Genomic DNA, 12,794 nt, shown 5'->3' on the forward strand with positions numbered 1-12,794 from the left:
TACATATATATATATATATATATATATATATATATATACACACACACACACACACACACACACACACACACATATATATATATTTCTTGTTGTTGTTATGTGCCATCAAGTTGGACCTGACTCATAGCGACCCCTCCTTGGGTTTCCAAGGTAGTACCACTATGGAAGTAGATCGCCCCATCTTCCTTCCGAGGAGTGGCTGGTGGGTTTGAACCACCAGCCATAAAGTAAGAGACATTAAAGATAATCTAGTCTGTGAGTATTACAGTCAAATGCCATCAAGACCAAGGTGTGTAATAAAGATGTTGGAGTCTGTGGCCATTAGAGAGCGTATAGACCAACTGAAGGCGTTAAATAACTGCAGGCCTCTGGATCTAATATCATGGTTTCCTCGCCATGAGATGAAACTAAAGTTTAGAGAGATTAGGTTTAGATGACTCTTAGAGATTATATGGCAAGCATATTAATCAAAGTCAGTGCAGAAAACAGAAGCCATTCCAGTTATTTTAAGCAGAAAGGAATTTTATACAGGGAATTAACTGTTCCTGAGATTGGTGAAAGAGCTGCAAGTGCAGGGTCTAGGCTAGGCCTGTAAGAATAGCTCTTAGAACGCTAGTAACTGACCCACTAAGGAGTTACTACTACTGTCACAACCAGAAGGCCACCGCAAGGATACAGAGTTCTGTGATCCAGAGGAGCTGAGATCTGGAAGTTACCTGAACAGGGAACCTACAAAATGTTTACTACCTCTCTCAACTGCATCTTAACAGCCGTAGAGCTGGTAACCCAACACTGCAATGCTGAGTCTGGCTGTCACCACTGCTGTAAGTGCCTCTAACACCCACAAAGCTAAAGACTGGGCAATGGCATCTCCTTGACCTTCTTTGCCTACAGAGAACAGCCCCAAATAGCAAGAAGATGGCCTCTACCTCACCCCTGTCTTCAAAATCTCAGGCAAGGGAGCTACTTGCCAGACCTTAATTTTGCATCCAGAACTCTAGCTGGAGGGTTGTCTGGGAAATGTTCTTAGCTTTTCAGTTTCTGTTGGAGAACAAGGCACAGCAGAAGCAGGTAGGAAGAGATGTGAGTGCCAAACTTCCACATCTAGCATAGTAACTTAGGTGTAGGCCCCAGGACTTAGACCTAGGTCACTGACCCATTTCCATTTATTCCATAATAAGTCTATAGCTTTCTATAGACTAAGTCCAGGATTACCTGGATAGTGCAAATGGTTAAGCACTTCATTACTAACCAAAAGGTTTGAACCCATTCAGAAGTGCTACCAAAGAAAGGCCTTGCGATCTGCTTTCTGCAAGGTCACAGCCATGAAAACCCTATGGAATAGTTCTACACTGTACACATAGGGGTGCATGAGTCAGGGTCAAGTCTATGGCAACTCTTTTTTTTTTTCCCCTTCTTCTTTCTTTTAATAATAGAAGTCCTAGAAAGATGGTAAAAATGTAGTCAACAAAGCTGTAATTCTGAAGATGTTAATATATTCTAGAAAAGATATTATGTTAATTTGTCACTCTGCACCATTAGTATAGAATGAATCACACAGTACCTAGTTACTTGTTTAGGGATAATCTGATCCATTGCATTTTCAGCTATTGAATGGTAAAACTGTATTTAATTAATATTTGTATCTTGTTCTCATAGCGCTTGGCACAGAGAAGACACATAGGTATTTGCAGAATTGAAATGTTTCATTCTTGACTTTTAGAGAAACAGTAAACCAGAATGTCATGAAAATACTGTATAGCAGTAATAACTGTGGTGGAGGCTCATTATAGAGAAGGAGCGGGGAGAAGGAGTTTCAGTCTTTCACTGAAGAATAGAGGCTGACCTGGCTAAGTTATCTGCTCTGTGGAAATTGAAGATTTCTTGAGGAGGGCTATAGCAAAGGGTAGCTTCCTGCTATTAATTTTTTTTTTTTTTTTTAGGGCAACAAATCACAGCAGAGGAGAGGGTGAAGAGGTAACAAGCTGATGCTTGTAAAGGAGCCATGGCCTGTAACTGCGCTTTGAGCAAGGTGGTTATATTCTACAGTCAGTAGGATCTGGTGGGTGTTGACTTGGTGCCCAAAGCCACAGGTCTGGCTGATGTGAAAACAAAAACAAAAACAGACTAGAAAAATCTACTCGCTAGCAACACTAACAACAGCGTGCGCATACACACACCCTTAAAGTGCCTGCGTATGCAGCGAGAAGAAGCTGCGCCCTCCTTTCTGGCCCAGGCATACCCACTAGTTTCCTGCCGCGGCCGCTATTTTTAAGTAGTCTTGGTGTTGTCCGCGGCCACTCACCTCACGATCTCCCGCTTTGGAGACCCGGCTCCGCCCAATCGATTTGGAAATACGCTAACAGATCTCCGTGGAAGCCAGCGGAAGCTTCTCAGCCAACGCGCGCTGGTTTCCCGGGTCTGTGCATCGCTCCCGGCGGAGCCCGAGCCCGAGCGCGAGATTAGCGCAGATAACCGGGCTCAGGGCGCGGCGCCGTGCGTCGGCGGTCCAGCCTTCTCTGAAAGTCTCCGCGCCGCCTCACTAAGGGAGCCTCACTGCCAGGGTTCAGATCCCGCAGCACTGGGCGTTCTGCTTCCCCACGTCCCGTCTTGCCCAGGGCAGTGGCGTGAGACCGACCTCTCATCCATCTCGCGGGACCCAACCACCGGGTCCACTTCCTGGGACCTCGGAGCGGGGACCGTGCAGCGTTTCAGTCGTGTTTTCGTTGGGTGGCTTTGCCCGCCTCCGGTGCCAGGGCGATTGCGTTCTCGCGGGAAGCTACTAGGAAAGGTCGCCCAAAGAGCGTGAGCCTAGGCGCCAAGTGATGAAGAAACTCTGGGCAAGAAAGCGCAGTGCTGGCTCTTCAGCAGACGGGAAAATGTTGGCTGGACAACTGGTTGCTTATTCATCGTTCATCTAAATCAATTTCTAAGAGCCCTGGTGGCACAGTAGTTAAATGCTGGCTGCTAACGCAGGGGTCGGGAGTTACACCTACCCATGGTTCTGAAGGAGAAAAACCCGCGGATTTGCTCCCATGAAGATTACAACCAAGAAAACCTAGTTTTACTTAATCATATGGGATCACTATGAGTTTGAATCCATTCCATGGCATCTAACAACTCAACTTCCACATATATTTTTTACTCTGTCTTTTAGATGTGTCTTCTCAGGAGTAGTGGGAAGACAGGATTCCTTCTTCAGGTGAGCAATTAAGAGGCAGGATAAAAGACTTGTGAATTTCGTCCTCCTACCTCCTCCTTTAACAGGAATCCTTCTTGCTATATTGTTCTTGATTTTAACACTTCCATCAGCAATTTCTTTTTCATTTATTTCTTACTTTCATTTCTTTGTCTTCCTTTCCTCTACATTTACCCCTCCAGCTAAGTGTGTGCGTGCGCGGGAGCAAAGGAGCCTTTTGGGGTAGTTATTTCAGAAATAAAAATTTTCTTACCTGTTTTTCACTCCTGTAAGCAAGTGGTCATGATTTATTCTGATCACCGATTTTCAGGTAAGAGGGACTATTTTCAAATAAATTTCTTCATTAGGTAGAAACCACTCATTCCTCTCTCAGTTCCTCTTCTTGCAGTGAAGAATGGATGAGGCTAGGACCAGCCCTACACATCTCAGTCCTACAAATCTAAGAAATTATTTTCCTAACCGGAACTCTTACTGTCCTAAAACTTGCAAAAAAAAACAAAAAACAAAAAACCCTAGCAACATCCAACTTCCTCTTACCACTGGAATGAAATATATTTTTCCTTTCTTTCAGTCATATGATCTTTGTGGCTACACTACACAATTTGATTAACAGTTTTGGCGAAAATTCAACTTTTTGGCTGAGTATTACTTTGTTCAATAATTTATAATGTTTTATATTGTCAGAGCTGTTTCTGAGAGAGAATTTGTTAATGTTTGTATCCATTTTGTACAATTCATCTTGGGTTTGTTTAAAATTTGTGTATTCCTCTATGTGGACATCTGTATCTGCTCACAGCATAAAGTAGTTCATGACTATAAGCTTCAGATTCCATATAGTCACTTGATAAAAAGTTACAGTATTTTGAAATTCAAGTCATTTGGCCCAACCCCCTCATTTCACAAACTAGAAAACTATTATCCAAGGTAAGTTGGGTGACTCAGCCTATGCCATCCATGATCTCACAGAAGAATAGCAGGTCCAGAACCCCAAAGCAAATCTTATACTCAATGGGCTCTTCTGGAATTCTGCTTAAAATATCCTTTGCTATGAATTTTAAAGAGCTCTGGTAGCATAGTGCCTAAGGCACTTGACTGCTAACCAGAAGGCTGGCGGTTCAAACCCACCAGCCACTTCTCGAAAGGAAGATGGGGCCATCTACGTCCATAGTGATATTGCCCGGGAAACCCAAGGAGGGGTCTCTATGAGTCGGGGCCGACTCGATGGAACATAACAACAACATGAATTTTAAATAACCTTCATCAATAGCATAACATTCTTCATACCTAAAATTTTATTGTTTCATTTTCCATTTCAAAATTTTCACTAATGCTAATTAATATTCTAGAAGAAAAGTGTTAAAAATAACTGCTCATTTGTGGAATATAAATGGGCATCTTACTGCATGGTCTTTTGAAGTAGAAACAAATAAACCAAAAATACGTTATCAACTACTGAAGCTGAAAATAATTTTTTTCTCTGACAATCTATTACAGAATGATCATCCATGAATTTACTTATACATTTTATTGAAAATTTTATTTTAATTGTATAATTTTAAGAATAGGTTTCATGTGTTTCTGTCCTATTGTATGATATACTTGTATTTATTTATCCAGAAACTATTTCCAAATTTCATGTCCTCTTATCTGTTATCCTGGGATTTGGTGAAGAAATTTATATTTAATCTATAAAATATCTGTCAAGCTAAGAATATTGCCAATCAATTAACTGTATGTTTCCTGGACTCATTTCAAATATCATTGACTATTTTATAAGGAGTGTTTAATTAGACTAAGAATATAGTACTTAATTAAAAGTGATGATGTCTATCATTAGGTACACTTGATTACTTTTAACTTAACAGATCAACAATATATTTCTAAGTCTAAACTCCACTTACTATTAAGTTATATACTATTTAATTTATATACTCTTCCCTTTGGTATTCATTTATGATAGAGTAAATTTTTAAGTTAAGATCTGTATATGGACCTACTACAGACTTGCATAAAATATCTGAATACTGGAAAATAGATATAAAATACAAATTAGTAACTTTTTTAAAATGTCCTTTTCCTTCAAATTCACATTTTAATTTTATATGCTTATAAGTTGAGATTTATTTTTAAAACTAATCTCTTGCGGTGAGTTTAGTGTCTTTTATGTCATCTTCCTACAATGATTTCAGAAGCAAGTAGATTAATATATTTAAAGAATCAGATTCCGGTGAACAATGATATTATTTAAAAGGGCTTCTTTTCATTAATATGCCAGTAATAGGAAGATAATCAGGAAGTCTTCTTCATATCCGGCTCACTGTGGATAGGAAGGGCCTCCCTTCCTTCCCTGAAGGAGATCCTTGAAATCACAAGCTCCAGCCTCCATCAATGATAACAGGGTTACCTGTTACGTAGGCCGACTGCAGTGGTAAACACAAGGAGATAGAATCATTAGATAGGTTTAACACCGGCTATATTTCTTACATGTTTCTATGACTGGGATAGCTAAACAATTTACTTTCCTGTTAACAGACAGTATCACCTAACAAATAGAATCCAGGAAAATCTAAATTAAAGTTGTAGTCATTTAGAGATGCTAAGTGTTCTGGTGATCTGGAGCTAGCTAGATGGCTTTTGGCTGGGATCTCAGCACATGTCACATTCCAAGCAGGATCTGTCTGGTGTTTGATCTCACAATCAGAAAATTAAGAATTGTTGATATACAGCCATTCTCAAAATTAGGATAAAGCATAGGCTTAAAATAGCACATTTTCAAATTGAAATTCAGAACTATTCAAAACTAGATGAGTTTTAATGTCACTAATAAATTTTGAGCTTCTATAGTGTAGTGCCTAAGGCACTTGACTGCTAACCAGAAGGCTGGCAGTTCAAACTCACCAGCCACTCCTCAGAAGGAAGTTTGAGCAATCTACTTCCATAGTGATACCACCTTGGAAACCCAAGGAGGGGTTGCTATGAGTCGGGTCCGACTAGATGGCACATAACAATAACAGCATCAGTCATAAAGGAGCTCTGGTAGTGCAGTGCTTAAGGCATCTGATTGCCAACTAGAAGATTGGTGGTTCAAACCCACCAGCCACTCTGTGGAAGCAAGACTGGACAATCTACTTCCAAAGATTTATTGCCTCAGAAACCCAATGGGGGTCACTATGAGTTGGAATCGACTCATTGGCAGTGGGTTTGTTTTTTTATTTTATCAGCCATAAAGTGCCATCTCAATTACCAAACAGAATATTAATATATCTTACATATATAGGTTTAGTTAATCAGTCTACATAAAGAATGCTAAGAGCTGAAATGTTTAAATTTTACGTGAGGAATAAGAATTATAATCTATTAAGGTATGATAATATATTCTGTATTAGTTCCAGATATCCAAAACTGTAAAACCTAAATGATTGTAAAAATAATTATTTTCCCATATAATTTTTAACTTTCTAGAGAATCAAAGCTAAAGTGATTTTTAAGTGGTAGAGTCTTAAAAATATTTTTACTTAACATGGATAATAAGACTCAAATTTCTGCCCTTCATTTTAAATTCAGTTAAAGCCAGCAACAATGTGAGTGGTAGCAAGGAAGCAGCAAGGAAAGGAATTATGAGTTCAGAAAAATTTTAAAGTTCAATATGTGAAAACTGAGCATACAAAGTACAAAACCTAAGGAGTTTATTAGTCACTTTGCCAAAAAAAGTCCCCAACCTCTTCAAGTACTTTTAAATGGGAAGTTCTCTGTGGTATATATGTATTTTCCATGGCCCCTCTTAAAAGGCCAAAAGTCCTTTTGTTACACATTTCGAGCTGAATTTTTCCAAATATTCTGTAAACTAAAAAAAGATCCAATGAGCTCTTCTTAAGATATGTTGTTGTTGTTGTTATGTGCCGTCGAGTCATCCCTGACTCATAGCGACCCCTCCTTGGGTTTCCGAGACAGTATCACTACGGAAGTAGGATTGCCCAACCTTCCTTCCAAGGAGTGGCTGGTGGGTTTGAACCGCCAGCCTTCTGGTGAGCAGTCAAGCGCCTTAGGCACTATGCTACCAGAGCTCCCTCTTAAGATATGGGGTCAGAGAAATCACAAAAGCTACCATAGTTGCTCCATTAATAATTTTTCCAACTATTAGCAATTGTTGTTAATAGCTCTGGGAAATGGTAACTGCTTTGATAATAAAATAATTTTAATGTTTTAATTTGTCACATTCACCAATCCCCTGGTGTGCTCCAAGTTACTGCATAGAGGTGCTTATAGAGCAGCAGTGCACCTCCTTACTCTCACCTACTCCCCTTTCCTTCTTCTCATACATTACAGTTCACTGGTCAAATGGTATTCAGATGTAATATAAAACAAAGGGCAATGTTCTCATGCTCCATACTTTATAAATATAATTCCTGCTATCTCAGCTACAAGCTATTTAAATACTATAAAATAGCTGCTAAGGAAGAAACTGGTTACTGAAGAGATGTAAAGTGAAAAGAGAATTAAGAATTTCCATATATGGCCATATTCCACATATGGCCAAAAGAGTTAATAGATGAAAAGAGCCAGTGGAATTCTTCTAAATAAGTCACCAGTAAAACTAAAAACACCATATGCCAATTCTTTATCCCCTGAATCTCACCTGAAGTGCTTACCTAATTTTGGAGGTTCATTTGTTTGACTTGCATCTAATTAGGGTTTGTTTCCCTGGTTGTAATTCTTGAAAGCAATTATCTCTCAAAAAATTGATCAATTTAATCTTTTTCAATCCTCTATTTCACTTGTTACAGAATTTAGTGACATGTAAATTTGGATGAAAGGGGCCCTGGTTGTGCAAACAGTTAAATGCTCAGCTGCTAACCAAAAAGTTGGTGGTTTTGAACTCACCTAGGCACTCTCTGGGAGTCTGCTACCATAAAGATTACTGCCAAGAAAACCCCATGGGGGCAGTTCTGTTCTATCACCTGGGGTTGCTAAGGTTGAAGTCTACTCACTGGCACTGAATAACAATAACAAATTTGAATAAGGAAGAGTTAGCGGGTCATATCAAAGTGGCCTTTCTTTGATCAAATTAAATAAAAAGTTATCCCTATCTTGTAAACATAGCACCTAGTATAAATATACTATAAATTCTCTAAAATGATATTATTTTAATGAGCAAATTGTGGCCAAATGTGATTCAGAATAATGAACTCCCTGGAAGAAGAATGCTTACTTCATCAGAAGCCAAATAAACACAGAGCTGGGCTACTTCTTCTGCAGTTGCAAATCTTCCTGTCTTCTGTCTCTTCAGAAAATCGCTCAGTGCCTGTGACCAGAGACCATGTCAGACATCAGTGATGTGAGCTCAAGTATATACCAGCTGGAACTCCTTCAGGATGTCAAAGGCAAGAGGAATCTACAGAGGTACCACTGGCTTGCTACCTTGATGACTTATGTATAATATACAAGAATATTAATTATGGATCAATCTGGTTTATGGTGACTCTTTCACCCACACTACTCAAACCATTTGTGTTATTAAAACGTATAGACACTATGAGAACAGAGAGTTGATATTAAAGAAAAGGGCATGTATTAACAAAAGGTTTTAACACAGCAGACATACCTCTTCAGGATTTGGTCTGGCTTGTATTCTCTCTTGCAGAGATGGGGTATCAACCGTTCCTAAATCAAAGGGGAATATCTAGTGTGGTTACTTAAACTGAAAAAAGAAGGTGATAATTAAACTTTAAACTTCATTTCCGTATGATATAACAATCAGTGAAATCTTTCTCCATGAATTAGAATGACACTTTCACCTCTCCCTGGGCCATCCTTTACTTGATAGGCTTATAATTTCTTTAACAACATTTCCAAGATTTTTAAAAACACAAAGTTTTTCTTTGTGACAGTAAGCAGGGACTGGGTGAATCATTCATCACTCCCAGGTACAAGTATTTAAATCATATTACATTTATATAATGACTTATGGTTATTCAAACCAAAACAAACCAAACTCACTGCCATCCAGTCAGATCCAACTCATAGCAACCCCTCCTTGGGTTTCTGAGGCAGCAGTATCACTACGGAAGTAGATTGGCCAACTTCCAAGGTGTCTGGTGGGTTTGAACCACCAACCTGCTGGTTAGCAGTCAAATGCCTTAGCACTGTACCACAGAGCTTCCCTTATGGTTATCAAGCACTTTTAAATGTATTACTTCATGTAATCCTCACGATGCTTTGTCTATCAGTTTGTTGTATTGTGGTGGCTTGTGTGTTGCTGTCAGGCTGGAGGCTATACCACCAGTATTTCAAATACCAGCAAAGTCATCCACAGTGGACAGGTTTCAATGGAACTTCCAGACTAAGACAGACTGGGAAGAAGGATGGGGCCATCCATTCTGAAAAAAGTGGCCAACGAAAACCTTATCAATAACAGTGAAAGACTGTCTAATATATTACTGGAAAAATGTATGAATAACCCTGAAACATTGTCTGATATAGTGCTGAAAGATGAACCCCTCAGGTCAGAGGCACTCAAAATGCGACTGGAGAAGAGCTGCTTCCTCAGAGTAGACTCGACCTTAATGATGTGGATGGAGTAAAGCAAGCTTTGGGACCTCCATTTTTCTGATGGGGCACAACTCAAAATGGGAAGAAATAGCTGCAAACATCCATTAATAACTGGAACATGGAATGCACGAAGTATGAATCTAAGAAAACTGGAGGTTGTGAAAAATGAAATGGAATACATAAAGATTGATATCCTAGGCATTAGTGAGCTGAAATAGATTGATATTGGCCAGTTTGAATCAGACAGTCATGTGGTCTACTATGCTTGTTGTTATTGGTATGACATTGAGTTGGACCTGACTCATAGTGACCCCTCCTTGGGTTTCCGAGGCAGTATCACTACTCAAGTAGATTGCCCCATCTTCCTTCTGAGGAGTGGCTTGTGGTTTCGAACCACCAGCCTTCTGGTTAGCAGTCAAGTGCCTTAGGCACTATGCTACCAAAGCCAGGGATGACAATTTGAAGAGGAATGGTGTTGCTTTCATCATCACAAAGAATGTTCCAAGATCTATCCTGAAGTACAATGCTGTCAGTAATCGGATAATATCCACACGTCTACAAGAAAAAACAGTTAATACTACTATTTTTCAAATTTACCACCAATCACTAAAGCCAAAGATGAAGAAATTGAAGATTTTTATCAACTTCTGCTGTATAAAAATGACCAAACATGCAGTCAAGATGTATTGCTTATTACTAGTGATTGGAATGCAAAAGTTGGAAATGAAGAAGAAGCCTTGGTAGTTAGAAAATATGGCCTTGGTGACAGAAATGATGCTGGGGATAGCATGATAGAATTTTGCAAGATGAACGACTTATTCATTGCAAATACCTTTTTTCCAATGATGGCAGCTATACACATGGACCTTGCCAGATGTAATACACAGAAATCAGATTGACTACATCTGTGGACAAAGGTGATGGAGAAGCTTGATATCTTCATTCAAAACAAGGCTAGGAGCTACTGTGGAATAGATCATCAATTGCTCATATGCAAGTTGTAGTTGAAGCTGAAGAAAATTAAAACAAGTCCACAAGAGCCAAAATATAATCTTGATTATATTTCATTTGAATTTAGAAACATCTGAAGAATAGATTTGATGCACTGAACATCAATGACCAAAGACCAGATGAGTTGTGGGATGACATCAAGAATATCATACGTGAAGAAAACAAAGTCATTAAAAAAGACAGGAAAGGAAAGAATGACTAAAATGCATGTCAGAAGAGACTGTGAAATTTGCTCTTGAATGGAGAGTAGCTAAAGCGAATGGAAGAAATGATGGGATAAAACAGCTGAACAGAAGATATCAAAAGGCAGCTTGAGAAAACAAAGTGAAGTATTATAATGAAATGTGCAAAGACCTGGAGTTAGATAACCAAGGGGAAGAACATGCTCAGCACTTCTCAAGCTGAAAGAACTGAAGAAAAAATTCAAGCCTCAAGTTTCAATACTGAAGGATTCAATGGGTAAAATATTGAATGATGCAGGAAGCATCAAAAGAAGTTGGAAGGAGTTCTAGTGAGATGGTAGACTAGGCAGAAAGACTGCACAGACCATCGTCAACAAAGAAAAGGGAAACCAATTAACATAGACACAGAAGATAATCCTGCACCCCTGAGCCTTGAAGGGAAGGATGTAGAAGTGGACTAAACCCCAACTAGCAGAAGAATTTGCATGAAAATACCAAAAAAGGAGACATACAGAGCTGCGGTCTGGCAGCAATCCTGAGTGATCCTGACAGCCCAGCACAGACAGCTTGGAGAGTGCCAAGTGGTGGTAGGACCTAAGAATTAACCTAAAAATCAGCTCTGTTAGCCAGGGACTGCACAGAGGACTGCTCTGGTAGCTGGGGTATAAACAGAGAAGGCGAAGAGAAAGCGGGCTGAGCTTTGGACTTTTGCCTGTCCAGAGAGTGCCACCATTTTGAATGTTTACAAGTGGTTTGACCATTTTGGATATTTAAAGAGACAGACCTCTTTGAGATTCCAGGGGCTTGAGAACAAGTTCTGCTTGCCAGCAACCCCAAGGACACTCCAGATCTACATGGCTGAAAAGGTGTGACATTCCTCTTGTTACTCTTATATCCCACACCCGCGTGATGAACAGAGGTGCGGCCATCCCTCACTCGCACCATTCTGGGCGTAAAGGAACTCCATCCTAGTCTATGTGCTCAGATGGAGCCTGGGTGCCCTGCCCTGTCCTCCACCAATTTTTTTCTCTATATTTTTATTTTTTCTTTTTTGCTTTCTTTTTTCTGGTGTTTCATTTGCTTGTATTCGTCTGTTTTAAAACTACTATTATTGATAATACTTTTGTCCTTTTTACTATCATTCTTTATTCTTCCCTTCCCAGGTCCCAGTTTTCAGCTTCCTTTTTTTTCCCCTGTTCCTGGTTGAAATTTCTTCTTTTTTTAATTTAATTTTCTTCCCCTTTTTTCTCATAGTTAACCCCATTTCTTGTTTTTCTTTTTGCATTTTCCCATATATTTCTTCATTGTTCTCCTTCTCTACCTTTTTTTCCTCTTAGTGCCCTATCCCCAGATACTGCAGGAGTTTTTTTCTTCTTTTTCCTTTGTGATTACATGGTGTGTTTTTTGTCCATGTGCTTTTAGTTTTTTGATTGTTATTCAATTGTAATTTTTGTCTAACTGAGTGGCAGACAGCAATAGTCCCCATAAGACACAACTACACCCACACCTCCTGCAACTTCACTTATTGAGTGAGAGCCACTACACCTCCTTCTCCACCAATGGGCCAATGATAAAACACCACCAAGAAGAGCCTGAACGACCCTTAGGGGCTCTTCACAAACAGTTAAGGGAGATCTAAATAATGCCACGATGTCTCGGAGACAACAGACCATCACAGTCTACACAAAGAAGCAGGATAAAGTGGTAGAAACAAGGGAGCAGGATATAGACCCAGAACACATCCCTGAGGAAGAAGCAGTATTGGAAATCTCTGATAAGGAATTCAAAAGAATTATATTTAGGTATCTTCAAAGGATTGAGAGACAGACCAAAGAAAACACAGAAAAAACCTT

The 12,794-nt window shown here is 39.4% G+C and overlaps 1 protein-coding gene across 1 annotated transcript in view; it reads right to left on the minus strand.

The window, feature by feature from the left end:
* Positions 1-5,565: 5,565 nt before the first annotated feature.
* Positions 5,566-12,794, minus strand: part of BDH2 (3-hydroxybutyrate dehydrogenase 2) — a 44,274-nt gene continuing 37,045 nt past the window's right edge. Inside the window, exons 7-9 of the mRNA XM_007953649.2 lie at positions 8,802-8,860; positions 8,409-8,501; positions 5,566-5,619 (exon numbers count right to left, since the gene is read on the minus strand). Coding sequence (XP_007951840.1) covers positions 5,566-5,619; positions 8,409-8,501; positions 8,802-8,860 — 206 coding nt within the window. The remainder of the gene's footprint in view (positions 5,620-8,408; positions 8,502-8,801; positions 8,861-12,794) is intronic.

Source organism: Orycteropus afer, unplaced genomic scaffold, assembly GCF_000298275.1.
Source record: "Orycteropus afer afer isolate SDZICR_OR568_19922 unplaced genomic scaffold, OryAfe1.0 scaffold00403, whole genome shotgun sequence".
Taxonomy (NCBI): domain Eukaryota; kingdom Metazoa; phylum Chordata; class Mammalia; order Tubulidentata; family Orycteropodidae; genus Orycteropus; species Orycteropus afer.